The sequence below is a fragment of the Salvelinus sp. IW2-2015 genome, linkage group LG11 (assembly GCF_002910315.2).
Source record: "Salvelinus sp. IW2-2015 linkage group LG11, ASM291031v2, whole genome shotgun sequence".
Taxonomy (NCBI): Eukaryota; Metazoa; Chordata; class Actinopteri; order Salmoniformes; family Salmonidae; genus Salvelinus; species Salvelinus sp. IW2-2015.
Genome location: NC_036851.1, coordinates 30,282,156 through 30,306,254, shown reverse-complemented (window position 1 = coordinate 30,306,254; position 24,099 = coordinate 30,282,156). Strand labels below are relative to the sequence as shown.

The 24,099-nt window shown below is 42.1% G+C and overlaps 1 protein-coding gene across 4 annotated transcripts in view; it reads left to right on the top strand.

Moving 5' to 3' along the window:
• Nucleotides 1-24,099, top strand: part of LOC111970151 (inositol 1,4,5-trisphosphate-gated calcium channel ITPR1) — a 162,948-nt gene that overhangs the window by 104,892 nt on the left and 33,957 nt on the right. For all 4 annotated transcript variants that reach the window (XM_023996693.2, XM_023996692.2, XM_023996691.2 and 1 more), the window contains 9 exons: nt 12,269-12,452; nt 12,699-12,952; nt 15,295-15,495; nt 16,128-16,238; nt 16,690-16,785; nt 18,744-18,887; nt 19,077-19,184; nt 21,526-21,718; nt 22,893-23,015. In XM_023996693.2, the coding sequence (XP_023852461.1) occupies nt 12,269-12,452; nt 12,699-12,952; nt 15,295-15,495; nt 16,128-16,238; nt 16,690-16,785; nt 18,744-18,887; nt 19,077-19,184; nt 21,526-21,718; nt 22,893-23,015 (1,414 nt within the window). The remainder of the gene's footprint in view (nt 1-12,268; nt 12,453-12,698; nt 12,953-15,294; nt 15,496-16,127; nt 16,239-16,689; nt 16,786-18,743; nt 18,888-19,076; nt 19,185-21,525; nt 21,719-22,892; nt 23,016-24,099) is intronic.

The window sequence follows — 24,099 nt, the reverse complement described above, 5'->3', positions numbered from 1 at the left end:
TAAAATCCTTCTTTATATCCCAAAAAGTCAGTTTAGTTGGCGCCTTCGATTTGAGTAATCCACTCGTTCAACATGCCAAGATACGAATCCGAAAATCTACCCCTAAACTTTGTTTCAACAAGTCATAATACATTTCTATTTAATCCTCAGATACCCTAAAATGTAATCAAACTATAACATTTCATACGGAAAGAAGTATGTTCAATAGGAAACCAATATTAGCAGGTGCGCGTTGTCTTCATGGCGCGCGCACACGCATTTCCAAGACTGTGTCCCTGTAGTAAAACTCATTATTCTTACTCGTTTTGGAAGAAACAAGCCTGAAACCTTGAACATTGAGTGCTGACACCCAGTGGAAGCCATAGGAATTGCATACTGGGAGCTAGATTTAATTATTTCCCTATACTTTCCATTGTAGGAGCATGGGCTCTCAACAACAACAAAAATATTTCCGGTTGGTTTTTCTTTGGATTTTCTCCTACCATATCTATTGTGTTATAGTCTCCTACATTATTTTAACATTTCTACAAACGCCAAAGTGTCTTCTTTCCAATGGTACCAATTATAAGCATATCCTGGGTTCAGGGCCTGAGCAACAGGCACATCAGTCAGGTGGAAATTGAGATTAAAGGACCCTAGCCTGAAGAAGTTTTAATGACCGTTCCACAGGTGCATGTTCATTAATTGTTGTCGGAAACAGTGTTTCAACCCTTTACAATGAAAATCTGTGAAGTTATTTGGATTTTTACTAATTATCTTTGAAAGACAGGGTCCTGAAAAAAGGACATTTCTTTTTTTTGCTGAGTTTGTGTTTGAATGTACTATAATTTCCCCCTAATGTTGAACAGACTGTGAAGGTACACTACTGGTCAGAAGTTTTAGAACATCTACACGTTCAAGGGTTTTTCTTTATTTTTACTATCTTCTACATTGTAGAATAATAGTGAAGACATCAAAACTGTGAAATAACACATTGAATCAAGTTGTAAGCAACTCAAAATATAGTTTATATTTTAGATTCTTCAAATAGTCACCCTTTGCCTTCATGACAGCTTTGCACACACTTGGCGTTCTCTCAACCAGCTTCATGAGGTAGTCACCTGGYATGCATTTCAATTAACAGGTGTGCCTTGTTAAAAGTTAATTTGTGAAATTTCTTTCCTTCTTAATGCATTTGAGCCAGTCAGTTGTGTTGTGACAAGGTAGGAGTGGTATATAGAAAATAGGCCTATTTGGTAAAATAGGAAGGTCAGTCAATCTGGAAAATTTCAAGAACTTTGTAAGTTTCTTCAAGTGCAGTAGCAAAAACCATCAAGCACTATGATAAAACTGGCTCTCATGAGGACCGCCACAGGAAAGGAAGACCCAAAGTTACCTCTGCTACAGAGGATAAGTTTATTAGAGTTACCAGCCTCAGAAATTGATTCTCAAAAACAAATCATAACACTCTTTTGGTTACTACATCATTTCATAGTTTAGATGTCTTCACTATTATTATACAATGTAGAAAATAGTAAAAATAAAGAAAAACCCTTGAATGAGTAGGTGTTCTAAAACTTTTGACAAGTAGTGTAGACTGTCGAGGTATATTTGTTTGTGTGTATACTGTAGATCAGCCCCTGTACCGCTGAGCCCCTTGTGGAATAACCCTTCCCCTTCATGTGGGTGGAATCGTCATTTCATAGAGGGCTTGTGTAGATCAACCACTACCACCCTGCACCCCTCCACGCTTTTCGGATGAATATGGATGAATATGTATGAACTTTCCAATTTGTAAGTCGCTCTGGATAAGAGCGTCTGCTAAATGACTTAAATGTAAATGTAAATGTTTTCTGCATTCATCCATTTACGCAGCCAACCTCACTAATGGTTGTTTTGGCAACGCGTTGCCTACCTACCTCTGCAAACAGAAGAGAAATTACAAAGAGCAGATTCAAGTGTGTGTGTAAGTGGTGTGCGTGTGTATGCATGTGTGAACAAGCCCGCTGCATTTATCTCTCTAGTCTATGTCTGCCTGCTCCTCTGCCTGCCTACTCCTCTGCCTGCCTGCTCCTTTGTCAGTCTGATTGCTTGCGTAAACGGGGGCAGCTTGCGTAATCAGATTAGGGGTGAGGAAGCCACTCTAGCAGAGATAATGTCCTGGCTTCCCACGGCTGCAGCCTGGCTGTTGCAGAGATAATCAGGTGACCAGCGTTACATAAGGCCTGTGTGAATGAACAATGAGGAATGTCTCAGGCTTCAAAACATTCCGGCCCTCTTTCTAGCTCGCGCTCAGCCCAAACTGGGTCATTTTGGGTCTCTGAAGTAGGGCAGTAGGGAGGGAGAGAGGGGGGGACTGGAAAGAAACTGGAGCTTGTCTTCTAACAGTTGTTTTGTACTGAAACATGGAGTGGGGCTAAAGAGGGTATACATGTTCTCTAAAGTACTTTTGACATAACATATTGTAGCAGTTCATGATTGCAAACCAGTTTGGTAGGCTAGATATTTGGTTTCTGACCCAGATACTTCTGCATATGCTCACTCGCTGTAACCTCCACAAATAACCATTTGATGTCTCTATGCGGTTGTCATCAGTGGTGTCTGGACTGTCCTGTCTCTCTGTAGAGTAAGAAACCTGAGGTCACACTAGAAAACGTGTTTCTTAGAAACCTCCAGGTTGACCTTTTTTAGACTGATTAGCTGGACATCAGTTTCAACTTTTGAAGAAATAGGGTTAGCATTACTAATGATTTCAGCACGATGAAACATTGATTTCTGACATTTCAACTCAAGAACCTTTTTGACTCTTAACATTAATTTTCTGGAGTATTGACATTGAGTTATTTGTCTAAATGACACACACTATCATAATGTTTTTGTGTACTATTCACTCAGATTCAGACCACTTTTCTAGCCTCTGCCTTTTTCACAGATGAGAAACAGAGGATGGATAGATAGTGATCAGTCTATTCTGTCCCTTTTGAACAAGAGATCTACTCTGAGTTCTTTAATCTGTGTTGATGCGTCTCTAGCCCAGACACCTGTTCAGGGTAGACGCCTGGGATAGTACTCACTCACATAACACGGTTAACCATTACCTCCTGACCTACATATCACACAGAAATAAACCTGACCATGTACTCACTCACCCGCTCAATCACTCCCTCACTTACACCTTTCTCACTCACTCTGTCGGCCACTGGGCAGGCCATTAATGACTGAGAAACTTTGGTCCCGGCTGTGAGGTTGACTGTGCGGTAGGATTTTAACAGTGAAAAGGCATACAAGGAAGATGTGATTTTCTTGCCAATGTGAGGATAAAGAGCCGGCGAACTGTACAATTATTTTCACAATCAAATAAACAGGACGATGAACAGAAAGGTAAACTGACGTGAATAACAGAGCTCTAACAAAAGAAAACCCAGGCTTCAATCATGCCTGTGAACCCGGCATCATGCCGACCTGTTACCTCTCGGTCTCGCAAACAAAGCAATGAAATGCTTCCTGTCGCAACACCCATTACCCAGGATGCATCACAAACCCTACCAATTACCTAATTGACAATCAAATGCAATGAAGGTATGACAAATGGCATACAAACACATTCAGGTAATATATTCACATGATAAATATCCACACATCAATCACGGTCAATAAATGTGCTTCTCATAATCAATGGGTTTTAATCAATATCTGGACATACATAATCAAGCAAGACTATAGATCATGTGACGTATGTCATAATCTCAATCTTCACTCCGGCGAACTTAATTTATTTTCTTTTAACAATCAACGTCAGTCACTTTGTTGCAGGAAACGTTAGATTGTTCCTGCATGCCACACTTCTTCCTATGACAGCTACTGCTAGAAGAGAGGGAGATAATGGTTGTGTGAGTGGTAATTGGGTTGTGGCACACACACAAGTGGTGACTTGTAACATTTCAGCAGTGCTCGGGCACCTGCCGTAAAACCACAAGTTATGCCTTCCCGTGTCAGGGCAGAGAGGATAGGAAGAAGAGTAGGAGATGAAGGAACAGGGAAGAGGAAGAGACAAGAGTTCTGATAGGAGGAAGATTGAAACAAGAGGCTAGTTCATGGTAAGAGAGGACAAAGGGGTGTCAGTGGGTAGAGGAGAGCTGCATTTCCAGTTAGTCTGTGTGTGGTGCTGCCTGATGTGTGTGGTGCTGCCTGATGTGTGTGAGGGAGAGAGAGAGGGAGAGAAAGAGAGGGAGTGCGGATATAAATAGCTGTTATATAACATCCCTTTGTTGATGCCAAGTGGCGGAACGGAAGGAGTGAAGGGAAAGCGCTGTGACCTTGTTTTTCAGAGCCACCCTCCCCCGCCTCTCCTCGCCCTGCCTCGCTCCCAACTCTTATTCTGCTCAAGGTTCATCTCCATGGTTACAGACAGGCTCTCTGTTTACCCAACACTCCAGGGGACTCCTGAAACTCCCCATCCCTTGCTTATCTCTATTCTCTACTCCTCCACCACCATGTCTTACTTAACATACTCAACATCAATCTGTCGAGTGTCTGTTCCAGCACTCGTTTTCTAAATCCTGTCTAAACACAGCTGGCTTTTTTAACCCCTTACACTTGTGGAAATTAGCCTATATGGATAGGGCCCAATCGAAGTGTTTCTAACAGAAGAAATATAAAAAGAATATGTATGACCATGGTAGCAATTGAAAGAGAACACTTTGGAGATTATGAGGAAATTATCATACCAAAGGTGAGGATACAACAGTTCACCTGTCACAAGACTGAATCCAAACATTACACTTTTGATTTTATTTGCATTTTATATTTTCTGTTCTTTCACAGCATTTATCAATAACAAAATCTGAAAATCAGGGGTTGGAACCTAAATTATTTAGTAATTTTTTTAGTTCTGAACAGTGCCATTATTTTTTTTTGTTCCGTTCCACTGTTCCGTACTGCAAAATAAAGTTCTGAACAAGTTTGGGGAAAAAAGTAACGCCTTATATCGTTATTTTCTGATAGAACAGCTTTCTATGGAGCGGGCAAGCTATAGTTGTTTCAGCCTAGGCAGCCAATAGTTTATGGGCGCTATCGGCTGCCAAAGCTATAGTTGTTCACTTGTGCGATGGCACGAGAGGCGACTGAAATTTGGCAGGTGGGGAGAAAGTGAGAGAGGGTGGAGGAACGCTGGGCATCTTGTTATGACGTGCATGATCTGATTTAGGCCCGGAGAATTATACCTACGGAGGAGCGGCTTCTATGGAGGAAATTTCAACTCCCGATAGATGGACCAGAGATAGCTAGCTAACAAGCTTGTGTGTGCAGAGTGGCACCAGAATTGAAAACACATCTCACCTTTTTGTAGTTAATTATCCAATGTGAAACGTGATAATTATAGTATCCCTAACTAGCATTGAAGAAGTTTATCAATTGTTCTCGAATAATCTCTCCCTAATTTCTGAATCAGGCTTGTAACGTCAGTAGGCTACAGTAGCCTAAGCTTCGGAGGGGGAGGGGCACATGCACACACACTGGCAAAGATATTCAACTGGCAGGCAGGCACTGGAATAAGTTTGAGTGACAGAGTGAGGGCTTTGGCCAGAACATAAAATAACGTTATTAACTGGTTCCCATGCTTTGAAAATAACAGTTCTGTTCCGGAACAGTATATCTCTTTCGTTCCCTTTTCTGATTCTGTTCCTATAAAAATGACGTTATTTTCCGGTTTTATGTTCTTTGAACTGGTTCCAACCCCTGCTGAAAATACTCTGCATACATTCAGTAACATAATAACAATATTCATTGACATTTTGGAGTAGGTGCAAGTTAAGAAAAAACTATTTCAAGGGTTTGAGTGAGAGGTCAAACTGGTTTCTCCACCTCTCCAAAATGTGCACAGTTCCTAAGTAATTTATGACTCAAGTAAAGAGCCTTCAGCTATAAGGTGTTTTTTTTAGCTCTCCTAGCTCTGCCATTGAGGAACTGAGGCAAGCACAATTTTTCTTTGTTTAGAACACAGCCCTGCGTCCCCACCATCACCCAATTTTTGTTGTTTATGCAATCCAAATCACATAATTATTGTTGTTTATGCAATCCACCATCACACAATTATTGTTGTTTATGCAATCCAAAAACGTTCCATTATAAATCACAATCTGGGTCAGATGGGCATCATTTGAACTCTTATTCTATTGCCAACATGGCTCGCTAAGTTATGAAATACTTTCTTAGTGTTAGGCTTTCAAAAGGCACTTCAGTCAAATATTGTAATTTTTGATTTGCATAGAATGGAGTCATGAGTGCTTTCAAGTGCGTGTTCCAATGCTAATTTTCTTCACAATACGATTCATATATTCTCATTCTGTTCAGGACAACCCAGGGTATAACGCATGTCATCCTTATAACTGGATCAAACATAGAGATCATAAATGATGATACTGTAAATTACATGAGTTTTCAAATATGAAAATGTGAAGTGCACATTTGGACTCATGGGTGTCTGGTTTGCTTGTATGACATCAAAGTGGTATTTATTATAATCCTCAATGTCTAATATTTCCAAACACATCGACTCCTCTCAATTTACAGCATTTCCCTCACTCTGACAACAACAAATGTGAAAGCACCCCAATTAGTGGGAGGGATGGGGGCATCTTGTCATGCGCGGTGCTCAAGTCAAAACCCATACAGCGCTGTGAAGCAGAGAACCTGTATATGGGATGACGGGGGCTGTGAGTGGAAAGGGTTAATACCTCTGGCAACGCCATTTACTTGGAGGGGCTTTTGACACATTTCTGTGGCTAATAAAGTGACTATATCTCTATTATTCTACTGAAGTCTTCTCATAAAAGGGGGACGTTTTTGATCATGCTGAAATGCAGAAGAAAGAACATATTACTTGTACCAGTGTGTTGTTGCAACGTCCATGACAAGGCAGTGTGTACACTGTGATGAATGCCATGCATCCTCCTGTTTGTGAGGAAGACCCCTGTCCTCTAGGATTTAGACGATATCAGCACAGTTCTTAGAAAGGGTCTAAGCCTCTTTCAGACAGACAAAGAGGGGGAAAGAGACGGATGGAGAGAGATGGGACAGGGAAGAGAGAGAGACCGAGCGAGACAGGGATAGATAGAGGGTGAGTATGAATAACAGAGATGCTGTCGGCCGTAGACTGTGCCAGGTGTCTGATGCCATAACCTAACGCTCATTCAATTACAGTAGACATGATACTTCTCATCCTCACCACTGTCATACATCATCAGTGTAATAAATCCATCACAACCAAACTGAAGCCTCAACATTACCTCACAAAACTCCACCAAACCCAACATACTCACAACATAGTAACCCTGACCCAACCCAGAACCCAGACTCCACCAACTCTGTCATCTCTGGCAACACTGCCAACTGAGCCCCATTTGCACATAGATATTCAGCCACCAGCTCAGAGTGGAGAGTAATGTGCCCTAGTAGTGAGAGGAAGCATGTCAACACAAAGGTGGGGAGGGAGTAGAGAATGAATTTGGTTGTTACATAAGAGCAATGTAGTTTGAGAGGCATTTGTAGGCATTTCGAAAAGTTGTTAAGCAATATTTTATCAGCGCGAGGACTACTGTCAATGTGTTGAGCGTTTTCCTCAAATTTACTTTAAAATCCCAAGCTACAATAAATGTTTCCTCTGGATATGTGGTTTCCAGTTTGCGGGGGTACCAGAGCGCCAAGTCTAGGTCCAAAAGGCTTAACGATGTGAAGGAGAAGTCACTCATCACAAGATGGGCAGGTCTCAAATCATGACACAACATAATACTGCTTTGTTCAAACTGCGTAATATTTTGATACTAAGGAAAGATGCTGGTGAGAATCTAGTGAGTTATCACTTTCACAATAAGTGAAGCTATACAGGGCCTTCAGAAAGTATTTGCATCCCTTGACTTTTTCCACATTTTGTTACAAATTAGGATTAAAATGGATCATATATATTTATTTTTTTAAATGGGGGGGTCTACACAAAATACTCTAATCTCAAAGTGGAAGAAAAATAATACTTTTTTAAAGATGAATTTCAAAGTATTCAACCCCCTGAATCAATACATGTTAGAATCACCTTTGGCAGTGATTAAATACAGATTAGATACAGTCTTTTTGGGTACGATTTTAGTACAATATTTTTTCCATTATTCTTTTTAAACTCTTCAAGCTCTGTCAAGTTGGTTGTTGATCATTGCTAGACAGCCATTTTCAAGTCTTGACATTAGATTTTAAGCCGATTAAGTCAAAACTGTAACTAGGCCACTCAATATTTTTATTCTATACAGTCTTCCTTCTTTTCACTGTCATTTAGGTTAGTATTGTGGAGTAACTACAATGTTGTTGATTCGTCCTCAGTTTTCTCCAATCACAGCCATTCAACTCTAACTGTTTTAAAGTCACCATTTGCTTCATGGTGAAATCCCTGAGCGGTTTCCTTCCACTCCAGCAACTGAGTTAGGAAAGACGCCTGTATCTTTGTAGTGACTGGGCGTATTGATACACCATCCAAAGCGTAATTAATAACTTACTTCACCATGCACAAAGTGATATTCAGTGTCTATTTTATTTTTTAAATGTTTTACCCTTTGCGAGGCATTGGAAAAACTCCCTGGTCTGTGGTTGAATCTGTGCTTGAAATTCACTAATCGACTGAGGGACCTTACAATTATCTGTATGTGTGGGGTACAGAGTAAAAAATCATGTTACCCACTATTATTGCACACAAAGTGAGTCCATTAAAATTATTATGCGACTTGTTAAGCACATTTTTACTCCTGAACGTATTTAGGCTTGCCATAAAAGGGGTTGAATGCTTTTTGAATACTTAAGACATTTCAGCCTTAAATTCCACTTTGACATGTTTGGGTATTGTGTGGCACACAGTCTCAATTTAATCCATTTTAAATTCAGCCTGTAGCACAACAAAATGTGGAAAAAGTCAAAGGGTGTGAATACTTTCTGAAAGTGCTATAGATATACCATGTTTTGCTAGCAAGTCAGCAATGTACTATTTAATGTTGGCTTGGAAACTCTGAAAATGCTATCTTTTCAACCACATTGATTCATTGTGAGCTACAAATAATATGTGAAAACACTGCCAACGTGATATTCCTATTGCATCTTCATTATCGTCTACATTATGACAATGTATTTGACTAACATATTTTGGCACAGATTTGAAAATGATTACTGCAGACTACATAGTACTCCACAATTGTGTTGTTAGCAGACCCAGGGCTGTTTACCGAGGAGGATTGGCATGTTTAATTAATTTCACATTTCTAACATTGTACTGGTAAAGTAGTGAATGTCTTCCTGCCAACAAGCCTTCTATACCACATCTCTTTTTTCAAATAACATCGTAAAATGGAGTTTGTCCATTTTGTTTATACTTTATTCAAACTGATTAAAACTATTTGTTTTTCAATCCTGCTTCTCCATGCACACGCACGCACAAAAAAGGATCCGCCCCTTTTTTTTTAAAAATGCCTAAAATGACATACCCAAATCTAACTGCCTGTAGCTCAGGACCTGAAGCAATGATATGCATATTCTTTATACCATTTGAAAAGAAACACTTTGAAGTTTGTGGAAATCTGAAATTAATGTATGAGAATATAACACATTAGATCTGGTAAAAGATAATACAAAGAAAAAAACAAATGTTTTTTTGTTTTGTTTTTTAAATGCAAGAGAAAGTCCATAATGTATTATTCCAGCCCAGGCGCAATTTAGATTCTGGCCACTAGATGGCAGCAGTGTATGTGCAAAAGTTTAGACTGATCCAATGAACCATTGCATTTCTGTTAAAATGTTGTCTCAAGACTGCCCAAATGCGCCTAATTAGTTTATTAATAACTTTTCAAGTTCATAACTGTGCACTCTCCTCAAACAATAGCATGGTATTCTTTCACTGTAATAGCTACTGTAAATTGGACAGTGCAGTTCGATTTACAAGAATTTAAGCTTTCTGCCAATATCAGATATGTCTATGTTCTGGGAAATGTTCTTGTTACTTACAACCTCATGCTAATCGCATTAGCGCACATTAGCTCAACCGTCCCGAGGGTGGGACAATGATCTGTTGAGATCCTTAAGAGGTTTAAACTAGCCCTTAAGCACACACACACTATCCCAGTTTAACAAAGTTTACACCTAACCTGGAATTAAGTCTAGTTATGCAACAAGCTTTCAGAACTGGCCTAGATACCAGCTGATAACATTTTCTCCCCCTCACTCTCTCCCTCCATCTCTCTCATATTTTTTCTAGTAACACTTTACTTTTAACACTGTCATAACACGTTATGACAATGTCATAACAGCTGACAACCTGTCATAATATGGTTATAACACTGTCATGACCCATATATTTACACCCGTTGTGACACCTACATAAGTGTCAAAACCCACATTTATTCAAACTATTTTATTCCCTGCCTAGAAGTTTCCTTTCGTTTCAAAGTTTGTTTCTTAAATCCTTTGTTTTTTTTCATCATTTGAAATAACACTTTATTACACTGTCAAGAAGCATTATGACCATCGTAATTATATAAGCTAGATAGGCCTATCACATACATGCCCTCAGATCAGTCATCTGTCAAAAAGAGGGTGTCTTTTCCTGCTCCTGAAATCTGCTCCTGCATTCATCCCAGTCCTCAGCAACAGAGCATTGGGGTAGGTGCATGTCTGACATCAATGTGTGTGCAATTACAATGGTAATTGAACATGGTCCAATAGTTGTTGTTTTTTAATCATAAACACACTTGACATGTAGGCTATTGTGTCATGGAATGTGGTAGGTTTTTTGGGTTTGACACTCTTATGTAGGTGTCATAACCAGCAATAATGTAACGCAATATTTGTCACAACAGGTCTAAATATGTCATGACAGTGTTAGGACCATATTATAATGGGTTATGTCAGCTGTTATGACTTATTATGACATGTATGACTGTCATAACATGTTATGACGCTGGGTGTCAAGTAAAGCGTCACCTTTTTTCTTATTTTCTTCCTTGCTCCCTTTTTCCTCTCCCTGTGTTTCTGTCTCCCTCCCTCCTTCCCTTCCTCTCTCCCTCCACCCTCTCCCCCCTCTCTCTCCCTGTGTTTCTGTCTCCCTCCCTCCCTCCTTACCTTCCTCTCTCCCTCCCCCCTCTCTCTCCCTGTGTTTCTGTCTCCCTCCCTCCTTCCCTTCCTCTCTCCCTCCACCCTCTACCCCCTCTCTCTCCCTGTGTTTCTGTCTCCCTCCCTCCCTCCTTCCCTTCCTCTCTCCCTCCCCCCCCTCTCTCCCTGTGTTTCTGTCTCCCTCCCTCCTTCCCTTCCTCTCTCCCCCCCCCCTCTCCCCCCTCTCTCTCCCTGTGTTTCTGTCTCCCTCCCTCCCTCCTTACCTTCCTCTCTCCCTCCCCCCTCTCTCTCCCTGTGTTTCTGTCTCCCTCCCTCCTTCCCTTCATCTCTCCCTCCCCCCTCTATCTGTGTAAGTAGGGCAGGCTTCATCCACTCGTGTCATTTTTCATCCTAAGCAGTGTGACCTGGCCTGTTCTGCCATTGGTTTGGAGTCTCTCCCTCCCAGTAGACTGACCAGATAACAGGCTGAGGCTGACTATGGTCGTGGTCTAATGATTTTCTGCATGCATGGGGCACACAGCAATAAAGAGAGAGAGAAATAAAGAATTCCGGTCTTGAATCCCGTGTGTTGTCATAGACTGTTTGCACAGTAGAATAGGGTAAAAAACAATGCATTTTCGACCAGTCTTCTCATGACTTTAAATGGCGTGTGGAGAAACAAACCAGGTGACTACGTAGGTGGCTTTAGGTCCATTACCATCTCAATGGTAGTATTCAGTGTTAAAGTACCTATGCACATGACTTAAACTTCCCTTGTCTGAAGTATGTGCTGCAGCGAGTGTATATGTTAATGATATGTACTTAGGCCTGCTCTGCTGTGTTTACAGTAGCACTGTCTTATTTTGATCAATTAGATCAATTACCTGAACCTCTGTGTTTTGACCAATGGTCGTTTAGCAGATGCTTTTATCCAAAGCTGTCTTACAGTTATCACATCTATTTCTACTATTCGGGAATCAAACCCACAACTGTGGTGTTGTGAACACTTTGCTCCACGTAACCAACTGAGCCTTCAACAATGTCTGTTGTAATTCATTTGGTAAAGTAGGCTACACACAACAATACACAAGCATGTGGCGTGAAATAACGTTCCTAATCTTTAATTGTAAATAACGTTACTTCCCTATACCTTTTTGTTTTCCTTTTGTGCTAGCGTTCCTTCATCTGCCGTCTGACGGAGGACAAGAAGTCAGAGAAGTTTTTCCGTGTGTTCTATGACCGGATGAAGCTTGCCCAGCTGGAGATTAAAGCCACGGTGACGGTCAACACCAGCGACCTCGGCAACAGGAAGAGAGACGACGACGCCCCTGACAAGGATGTGCCCGTCCGCAAGAAAGGTCAGAGGTCAACCAAAATCAAAATGGCCATCTCATATCAGCTGTTAATGGGTTTTGTATTGGAGTAGGATGAAGTTACACATAGACACTTATCTAAGGTCAATTTCTCTCTGAACACGTTAGCGATATAAAAATAACTGCCATGAAGAAGTATTTATTTTTACCCCAGTACCTAGTTTTGTAATGATTTATAGACTTTGTGGGCTGGTTCTGTTGACCTCCCCTCCCCTCCCTGTGTCTCTGCAGCCAAAGACTCAGCGGTACTGGTGACAGATGAGGCAAGAGAGCAGCTGCTGGAGGCCTCGTCGGCCACTAAGAAAGCCTTCAACTCATACCGCCGTGAGGCCGACCCCGATGACCACTTCTCTACGGCTGATGGCACACCCAGCACCGGGGACAAGGGCCAGGACGATGGAGAGATGAGCTTTATCATCGTCATCATGCAGCCTATCCTGCGCTTCCTCCAGCTGCTCTGTGAGAACCACAACCGAGACCTGCAGGTCAGTCAGCCAGCCCAACACCAGGGGAAGCCAGCCCTCAGACACGGCCTCTTTAGTCTTATTTATACCTTACGTGAGGTAAGATGGAGGTGCTGAGGAGGGCATGCATCTTGCTTTACTTAGCTTTTTTTATGGATAGTTTTGCGTTCATCATTACTTTGTTTGCTCAGAATTTCCTACTACGTAGGCTGGTTAGTCAATAGCTGGCATGGCCGATTAATTAGGGCCAATTTCAAGTTTTCATAAAAATCGGTAATCGCCATTTTTAGACGCTGATTATGGCTGATTACATTGCACTCCACGAGGACACTGCGTGGCAGGCTGACCACCTATTACGCGAGTGCAGCAAGGAGCCAAAGTAAGTTGCTAGCTAGAATTAAACTTATAAAAAACAATGAATCTTAACATAATCACTAGTTAACTACACATGGTTGATGATATTACTAGTTTAACTAGCTTGTCCTGCGTTGCATATAATCAATGCGGTGCCTTTTAATTTATCATCGAATCGCAGCCTTCTTCCCCAAACAGGTGATTATTTAACAAGCGCATTTGCAAAAAAGGCACTGTCGTTGCACCAATGTACCTAACCATAAACATCAATGCCTTTCTTAAAATCAATACACAAGTATATATTTTTTAAACCTGCATATTTAGTTAAAATAAATTAATGTTAGCAGGCAATATTAACTAGAGAAATTGTGTCACTGCTCTTGCGTTCTGTGCAAGCAGAGTCAGGGGATATGCAGCAGTTTGGGCCGCCTGGCTCATTACGAACTGTGTGAAGACCATTTCTTCCCAACAAAGACCGTAATTAATTTGCCAGAATTTTACATAATTATGACATAACATTGAAGGTTGTACAATGTAACAGCAATATTTAGACTTAGGGATGCCACCCGTCGATAAAATACAGAACGGTTCCGTATTTCACTGAAAGAATAAACGTTTTGTTTTCGAAATGATAGTTTCCGGATTTGACCATATTAATGACCTAAGGCTCGTATTTCTGTGTGTTTATTATAATTAAGTCTATGATTTGATATTTGATAGAGCAGTCTGACTGAGCAGTGGTAGGCAGCAGCAGGCTCGTAAGCATTCATTCAAACAGCACTTTCCTGCGTTTGCCAAAAGCTCCTTCGCAATGCTTGAAGCACAGCGCTGTTTATGACTTCAAGCCTATCAACTCCCGAGATTAGGCTGGCAATACTATAGTGCCTGTAAGAACATCCAATAGTCAAAGGTAAATGAAATACAAATGGTATAGAGAGAAATAGTCCTACAATTCCTATAATAACTACAACCTAAAACTTCTTACCTGAGAATATTGAAGACTCATGTTAAAAGGAACCACCAGCTTTCATATGTTTTCATTTTCTGAGCAAGGAACTTAAACGTTAGCTTTTTTACATGGCACATTTTGCACTTTTACTTTCTTCTCCAACACTGTGTTTTTGCATTATTTAAACTGAATTGAACATGTTTCATTATTTATTTGAGACTAAATTGATTTTATTTATGTATTATATTAATTTAAAATAAAAGTGTTCATTCAGTATTGTTGTAATTGTCATTATTACAAATATATATATACAATTCGGCCGATTAATCGGTATCGGCTTTTTTTGGTCCTCCAATAATCAGTATCGGTATCAGCGTTGAAAAATCATAATCGGTCGACCTCTAAGTCTGTGTGGGCTGCTGCTGTGTATTCACCGTCTGAACTGATATGCGTCGTCTCCCATGGGCCAAAGATGGTGGGAGGATCATCGAGAGTAATGAGAGAGATGGTTATATTCAGTGAAGGCCTGGCTGTCACGTCTCTGATCTAACAGTTAACTCAACACAATGGTCCTGATTACCCAGTGACTCATGCACAGATGTTCTCTGTGGACTCTAAGGAGTCAGGGTCACCCTGTCCTCATTTTCAGTTCAGAGTCAGACACACTTTCAATGCATATTTCCCTTTCAATATTTCCCTTTCCCTTTCGGCTCCTGAGTGGCGGTCTAAGACACTGCATCACTGCAGTCCCTGGTTCAAATCCAGGCTGCATCACATTCGGATTCGGCCGTGATTTGGAGTCCCATAGGGCAGCGTACAATTGACCCGTGTTTGGCCGGGGTAGGCCGTCATTGTAAATGAGAATTTGTTCTTAACTGACTTGCCTAGTTATATAAAGGTTAAATAAATAAAATATATAAAAATAAAAAATTCAATACACAATGTCAAGTGGGATTGTTTTCCTGTGAAGTAAAACATAGTGTGTATAAAATACATTGACTTTGCATTCTGTTGTTTCCTGCCCTTTCCATTCCCTCACATTTGCCTCGTTCCTCTCCAGAACTTCCTTCGGTGTCAGAACAACAAGAACAACTATAACCTGGTGTGTGAGACGCTGCAGTTCCTGGACTGTATCTGTGGCAGCACCACGGGAGGCCTGGGGCTACTAGGACTCTACATCAATGAGAAGAACGTGGCTCTCATCAACCAGGCAGTAGAGAGCCTGACAGAGTACTGCCAGGGACCCTGCCACGAGAACCAGGTACTAGGATGTGTCTTTGCCTTTAGATCTACTACTAGCTAACTGCCCTTGTCATTTGAACTAATTAGCTATGGGCCTTTGTCATGTTCTCATTAGAACTAGCAGATAGTGTGGGTCCATCCCATAAGACTGGGATCATCAACTAGTTTCAGCCGCGGGCCCATCTTTTTCTTGAGCGGATGGTTCGGGGGCCGGAACTTAATTACAAATCATTTGTAGACTGCAAATTGACCGCAAGAAGCCCAAAAATATATAATATTTAACTAAACATCATAATTTCAAACGTTGCTTACATTTGTATATGATCACTTGTCTATTATGCTTGGAAATACTTGAACAGATTTCCCAAATTAAAATCACTTGGAGCTGATTTCCTGGTATTTTTACAGTTTTTTTATGTCCAACAATAACTGGGCCGCCAGTTGGAGAACCCTGCCATAAGAACTAGCTACAAGCACATGTGCATACCATAGGAACCAGTTATGGACTCCTGTCCTGGGTCCATTTCCATCCATACTACTTCTACTGTCAATGGGTGGATTGAGAGGGTCCTGACATGTGTAGTTCTTGATCTAGTGTTGTCCTCCTCAGTGCCTTTTATAAAATTGACCCAAGTTCTTGTTTCCTTGCAGAACTGCATAGCCACCCATGAGTCCAACGGCATTGACATCATCATTGCCCTGATCCTGAATGACATCAACCCACTGGGGAAGAAGAGGATGGACCTGGTGCTGGAACTCAAGGTGAGGCCTCCTCATTGGGTCTGCGTCTGAAATGGCATCTTATTCTCTATGTTGAGCTGTACTTTTGACCAGATTAGTGTACAATATAGGGAATAGGGTGCCATTTTGGAAGCAGCCTGGGTCTCCACACTAGGCCTACTGTACTAGTAGTAAAGCAGCTTTACCCCGTACTCTAATAACTACTAAACCCCGAGTGGAACTTCAAAAACAGTGTGCTGCTGCTTTTGAAACCTGGACAACTCATTAATCTCTCCTAAGCTAGCACCTTAGGTGCCAAAGCAAATATCTGCAGAGTGCATTTCCCCCCTAAGCCCTGTGGATTCTGTCTGTTTTATTTGGAAGGAGGAACAGAAACATCTCAGAAAGGATTTGATCTTTAACTTTAGACATATCTCATTACAAGGGCATAATGGTTTAATATCATGGAAACTTATTTCTCCATCTCTCTCAGAACAATGCCTCCAAGCTGTTGCTGGCTATCATGGAGAGTCGCCATGACAGTGAGAACGCTGAGAGAATCCTGTACAACATGAGGCCGAAGGAGCTGGTGAGCCTCGTGTCTCTACAAAACTCTACGTGTCCATACTAGTCCCCATTCGTCCCCACAAATCCCCTTTTATTCCCAGACGTCCCCATTCGCCTGAAAAAGTAATCATTCATCCCCCCACTGAACAAAAATATAAACGCAACATGTAAAGTGTTGGTTCCATGTTTCATGAGCTGCAATATAAAATCCTATACATAGGGCCTCCCGAGTGGCGCAGTGGTCTAAGGCACTGCATCGCAGTGCTTGAGGCGTCACTACAGACCCTGGTGCACAGTTGACCCAGCGTCATCCGGGTTAGGGGGTTTTGGCCGGGGGGGCTTTACTTTACTACATCACGCTCTAGTGACTCCTTGTGGCGGGCCGGACACATGCAAACTGAATTTGGTTGTCAGTTGAACTGTGTTTCCTCCAACACATTGGTGCGGGCGTGTGTTAAGAAGCGTGGTTTTGCGGGTTGCATAACTCAACCTTCACCTCCTGAGCCCATTGGGGAGTTGCAGCGATGAGACAAGATCGAAAAGGGGGGTAAAATAATAATAGAAAATCCCATACATTTTCCATACACACAAATTTGTTTACATCTCTCTTAGTGAGCATTTCTCCTTTGCCAAGATTATCCATCCACCTGACATGTGTGGCATATCAAAATTAAACAGCATGGCCATTACACAGGTTCACTTTGTGGTGGGGACAAGTCAAGGTCACTTTACAATGTGCAGTTTTGTCACACAACACAATGTCACAGATGTCTCAAGTTTTGAGGGAGCGTGCAAATGGAATGCTGACTGCAGCAATGCCCACCAGAGCTGTTGCCAGATAATTGAATGTTACCATAAGCCACCTCTATCGTTTTAGAGATTTTGACGGTACGTCCAACCGTCCTCACAACCGCAGACCACGTGTAACCACGCTAGCCAAGGACCTCCGGCTTCTTCACCTCCGGGATCGTCTGAGACCAGCCACCCGGACAGCTGATTAAACTGTGGGTTTACACAACCGAGGAGGTTCTGCACAAACTGTCAGAAACCGTCTCATCTGTGTGGTCGTCGTCCTCACCATGGCTTTGACCTGACTACAGTTTGGCGTCGTAACCCACTTCAGTGGGCAATTGCTCACCTTCGATGGTCACTGGGACGTTGGAGATGTGTGCTCTTCACGGTTGAATCCCAGTTTCAACTGTACCAGGCAGATGGTAGACAGCGTGTATGGTGTCGTGTGGGCAAGCGGTTTGCTGATGTCAACGTTGTGTACAGAGTGCCCAATAAGGGCGGTGGGGTTATGGTGTTGGCAGGCAAAAGCTACGGACAACGAACACAATTGCATTTTATCGATGGCAATGCACAGAGATACCGTGTCTGGATCCCAAGGGCCCATTGTTTTGCCATTCATCCGTTTCAGCGTGATAATGCACAGCCCCATGTTGCAAGGATCTGTACACAATTCCTGGAAGCTGAAAATGTCCCAGTTCTTCTATGGCCTGCATACTCACCAGACATGTCACCCATTGAGCATGTTTGGGATGCTCTGGATCGACCTGTATGACAATATCACCAATATCCAGCAACTTCGAACAGCCAATGAAGTGGATTGGGACAACATTCCACAGGCCACAATCAAAAGCCTGATCAACTCTATGCAAAAGGAGATGTCACGCTGCATGAGGTGAATGGAGGTCACACCAGATACTGACTGGTTTTCTGATCCACGCTCCTACCTTTTTTTTAAAGTATCTGTGACCAACAGATGCATATCTGTATTCCCAGTCATGTGAAATCCATGGATTAGAGCCTAATGAATATATTTAAATTCACGGATTTCCTTATATGAACTGTAACTCAGTAAAATCTTACAAGTTGCATTGATATTTTTGTTCAGTGTAGTTCTATCCTCCTGAGAAAGTCAGTGTTTCTGGTCAGGTATAAAGCAGGTAATGGTTCTGTGGGTGGTGGGATCCTCAGGTGGAGGTGATAAAGAAGGCCTACCTGCAGGGAGAGGTGGAGTTTGAGGATCCCGAAGAGGAGGACGATAGTGGGGAGGAAGAGGAGCATGATGCTGCATCCCCCAGGAACGTAGGCCACAACATCTACATCCTGGCCCACCAGGTAGTGTTCAGGGCCTAGTTGACCCCAATGACACATTTAGATACACATGTTTTTTGGATAACCAACCATTGATACAACCATTTGAGGTATACAAGTACACTCAGCAGAGTCAGATGTAGTCTCCTGTCTTACCTGCCATACTCCTCACGAGCGATTTTTCACCCCTTATTTGACCTTTGAACCCTGTAGTTGGCGCGCCACAACAAGGAGCTGCAGGTGATGCTGAAGCCAGGCGGGACCAACGGAGAGGGAGACGAGGCTCTGGAGTTCTACGCCAAACACACTGCTCAGATAGAGGTCAGTGACATCATACACTCACACAGTTTACTAACTGAATATCTTTAATTGTCATTGACACAAATGTGTCCTTTTGCAGTAGAGCAGTGTTTCCCAATCCTGGTCCTGGGGACCAAAAGGGGTGCACATTAAGCTTGGGCAATATACCGTATACCGGGGTATTTCAAAATACCAACAGTATGATTTTCCTTACCGTTTCCGATTTTCAATACCAGCCTCACGGGAGTGTGTGTAACACCACGCACACTCAGTTAAGTATAACTATAATAAATCTAAGATATATCATAAATTATATCCTTCTCAGGGCTCAAGCTATGCATTTGGTTTGCTAACTTGCTAGCTAAGAGGCTAGATGTCAAGATCAAGCTTCTTGGTTACAGCAGAGACATTCAATCTCCTCTTGGATCAAGATCCCTGTTGCCTAAATTGTTTTGTGCATCAAAAATGTGTGTGTTTGTGTATGTACAGTATATATGTATATACCGTTTGAAGTCGGAAGTTTACACACACCTTAGCCAAATACATTTAAACTCCGTTTTTCACAATTCCTGGCATTTAATCCTAGTGAAAATTCCCTGTCTTAGGTCAGTTAGGATCACCACTTTATTTTAAGAATGTGAAATGTCAGAATAATAGGGGGGAGAGTGATTTATTTCAGCTTTTATTTCTTTCATCACATTCCCAGTGGGTCAGAAGTTTACATACACTCAATTAGTATTTGGTAGCATTGCCTTTAAATTGTTTAACTTGGGTCAAACGTTTTGGGTACCCTTCCACAACAAGTTGGGTGAATTTTGGCCCATTCCTCCTGACAGAGCTGGTGTAACTGAGTCAGGTTTGTAGGCCTCCTTTCTCACACACGCTTTTTCAGTTCTGCCCACAAATTTTCTACGGGATTGAGGTCAGGGCTTTGTAATGGCCACTCCAATACCTTGACTTTGTTGTCCTTAAGCCATTTTGCCACAACTTTGGAAGTATGCTTGAGGTCATTGTCCATTTGGAAGATCCATTTGCGACCAAGCGTTAACTTCCTGACTGATGTCTTGAGATGTTGCTTCAATATATCCACATAATTTTCTTTCCTCATGATGCCATCTATTTTGTGAAGTGCACCATTCCATCCTGCAGCAAAGCAACCCCACAACATGATGCTGCCACCCCCATGCTTCACGGTTGGGATGGTGTTCTTCGGCTTGCAAGCCTCCCCATTTTTCCTCATGACCATAATGACGATGGTCATTATGGTCAAACAGTTTTATTTTTGTTTCATCAGACCAGAGAACATTTCTCCAAAAAGTATGATCTTTGTGCAGTTGCAAACCGTAGTCTGGCTTTTGATGGCGGTTTTGGAGCAGTGGATTCTTCCTTGCTGAGCGGACTTTCAGGTTATGTTGATATAGGACTCGTTTTACTGTGGAAATAAATACTTTTATACCTGTTTCCTCCAGCATTTCCACAAGGTCCTTTGCTGTTGTTCTGGGATTGATTTGCACTTTTCGCACCAAAGTACGTTCATCTCTAGGAGACAGAACGCGTCTCCTTCCTGAGCGGCTGCGTGGTCCCATGGTGTTTATACTTGCGTACTATTGTTTGTACAGATGAACGTGGTACCTTCAGGCGTTTGGAAATTGATTCCAAGGATGAACCAGACTTGTGGAGGTCTACTATTTTTTTGTCTGAGTTTTTTTGCAGATTTCTTTTGATTTTCCCTTGATGTCAAGCAAAGAGGCACTGCGTTTGAAGGTAGACCTTGAAATACATCCACAGGTACACCTCCAATTGACTCATGATATCAATTATCCTGTCAGAAGCAATTTTCCAAGCTGTTTAAAGGACAGTCAACTTAGTGTATGTGATTTTCTGACCCACTGGAATTGTGATACAGTGAATTATAAGTGAAATAATCTGTCTGTAAACAATTGTTGGAAACATTACTTGTCATGCACAAAGTAGATGTCCTAATCGACTTATCAAAACTATAGTTTGTTAACAAGAAATTTGTGGAGCGGTTGAAAATCAAGTTTTAGTGACTCCAACCTAAGTGTATGTAAACTTCCGACTTCAACTGTAGATAGATCAATGTGTGTTGTTATATGTATGTGTTATTATAAAAACCTAAATGTGTACCCCTTTGGGTCCCCAGGACCAGGATTGGGAAACACTGCCTTAGAGAGATTTCAGTTCTTCTAAATCTGAGGCCTAATCGAATGCTCCAAGCCTGGGGCTAAATTACACTGTCCAGGCACACTCGTGCTCCCCAACCTGGGGCCTAAGTGGCTGGTACACTCTATACCTATGGAGCTGAAAGTGACTGAGTGTGTTCCTGTGTGTGTCCTCTCAGATCGTGCGTCATGACCGCACCATGGAGGAGATAGTGTTCCCTGTGCCCAACATCTGTGAGTTCCTGACCTGTGAGTCCAAACTGAGGGTGTATTACACCACAGAGAGGGACGAGCAGGGCAGCAAGATCAACGACTTCTTCCTCAGCGCTGAGAACCTCTTCAATGAGATGAACTGGCAGAAGAAACTACGAGGTAGCTACAGTAGCTCTTCAATTGATATTCATCTACTTCCTCTAAAATGTTACTGCATTAACTTGATGCAGTCTAAATAAAAGTTGTGTGTTATGCCAAAACTTCCTAGTGATCTCATGTCGTGACCCAGAGGAGCTGAGAAAGGGTTTTAATGTTGCTGTCGCAGGGCTAGTGTTAATAGTGCCAGTATCATCCTAACTCTGTGTGTTTTGGCAGAGGTTAGTGTTTCACTATTACACCTCTTCTTTCCATTGTCAGTCTGTCAGTGGGCTGTAGGGGCTTTCCACTACATCTGAGCCGTGAAACAGTATGAATCACAACTGAGAGCACAGCGCACACAGACACACACATTTACAGTCGCACACACTCTCACACTCTCACACACACACTACACGCACACACCCATTGTGCATCCACAGAGACACATGCCCACACACTTCTCTGTCACTGTCAGAGAGAAAGAGAAAAGTCCCTTGTCTATTTTCTATTTTCCAATAAAACCAATCTAAAAAGCGACACAGAATAGCGTCTATAAACAGGGCCAGCATGCCAGATTGGCTGTCAGCTGTGGGGAGGGGAGAAGACAGCCAGCTTCAATAGAGGAAAGGTTACAGTGAGATGTCTAAAGGTCGCGTTCCTCATGGGTGTCTAGTCCTAAACCAACATGAACAGCAGAGACATTCAACTCCCGCTGCCTTGGTGGTTTTTTCCTCCCAGCTTAAACTTCTAATAAAAATACATAAAGACTACTTTTTCTTCACTCAATTCTATAAATGTTACCTGTTAAAAGTGTAATATTCGTCCATTGAAAACTTTATTCTATTATAAAAATGTATGTGCTTTAGTACCGAGCCTTTTTATTATTGCACACTTACAGTACGAGGCACTGATACTCTGTATCACACAGCTTCACACACCACTGCCCTCCAGCTATGAGTACTGCAGGATATACTGAGCCTGCTGTAAAGTATCATACCAAACAAGGAAATGCCCAATAGATTTTCTGTTATTGGTAAAATGTGTAATGCCAAGTTTATTTCCCATTCTCTTTTAAAATTGTTGTTCTCTTTCTCTCTCTCTCTCCCCCCTCTCCCTACCCCTTCCCTCCCTCCCTCTCTCCTCTCCCTACCCCTTCCCTCCTTCTCTCCTCTCCCTACCCCTTCCCTCCCTCTAGCCCAGCCCGTGTTGTACTGGTGTTCCAGGAACATGTCGTTCTGGAGTAACATCTCCTTCAACCTGGCCGTCCTCATGAACCTGCTTGTGGCCTTCTTCTATCCCCTGGAGGGGTTGCGTGAAGGTCAGTCACGTGCCAGCAACCTTCAAGCTTTCACCTTTAACCCCTAACCCCTCCCAAAGCCTTGACCCATCCCAAAGCCTTGACCCCTCCCAAAGCCTTGACCCATCCCAAAGCCTTGACCCCTTAATTGTCAAGCCACAGTTAAAACTAACCCTGGATGGACATCAGGGTATTTCATTCATTTTGAAAGGTAGAACATGGGTTCAAGCTGTAGCTATGTCCTTTTCAATCTGATTGTGCTATTCATTCATTCTGTCTATGCAGGTAGTGTTGGTTTAAGAAACCCGTTGTCTACATGTACCTGGTCACTAGGGACATCATATCAATGCTCAGACTCTTCCCTGTATACGAAGAAGTTTTAAGAGATTTCAGGTTTTCGCTGTTTCCATTCTGGATTCTTTCATGTGTGTTGATGCCATGGTCTGTTTATGTGGGCGCTCCGGCCCCGGCTCTGTTCCCTTTAGAGCCATCAAGCATGTTTGTATATCCCTTTGAAGTGCTGGTGTAGAACATCGGGTCAGAGGATGGTTGCGTGAGTCGCACACACGACACTGAGGGCTGAAAACAGGAAGAACAGAGGACGGCTCAAGTCTCTGTGATATGATCCGGCCCAGTTGCACTGTATCACATAGACTTCTACATGTTTCTCAGTGCAACTGGATGGCTGCAATATTTTTCTCTCTTTTGTGCGTTTTATACGTGTCCCTCTACTTTTTCATTATGGAACATTATGAGTGCACAATAACTGTGGAGCATTTAGTTCAAATAATTGACGATGGACTGTGTTTATATTACACTGTGTTCTACACAGTTCTATTTATAGAGGCTTATTTAGATAACACATTATTTCCATAATTGTGCAACACAAATGGTACTCACACTCAAGTTAAATGTATTGTACAATTTTGTATGGGGGGAAATTGTATCTGTGTAAACACAGGACAATAATATTATTAGCAATGAGTATTTCAATGTGAGGGATTGACGCTATACATATACAATTTTGCCATATGCTAACTTCATTACCTCTTCACAAGCGTAGATATTTCCAAACAGTGCAGCAGTAAGTATAGGTCCCGGGCAT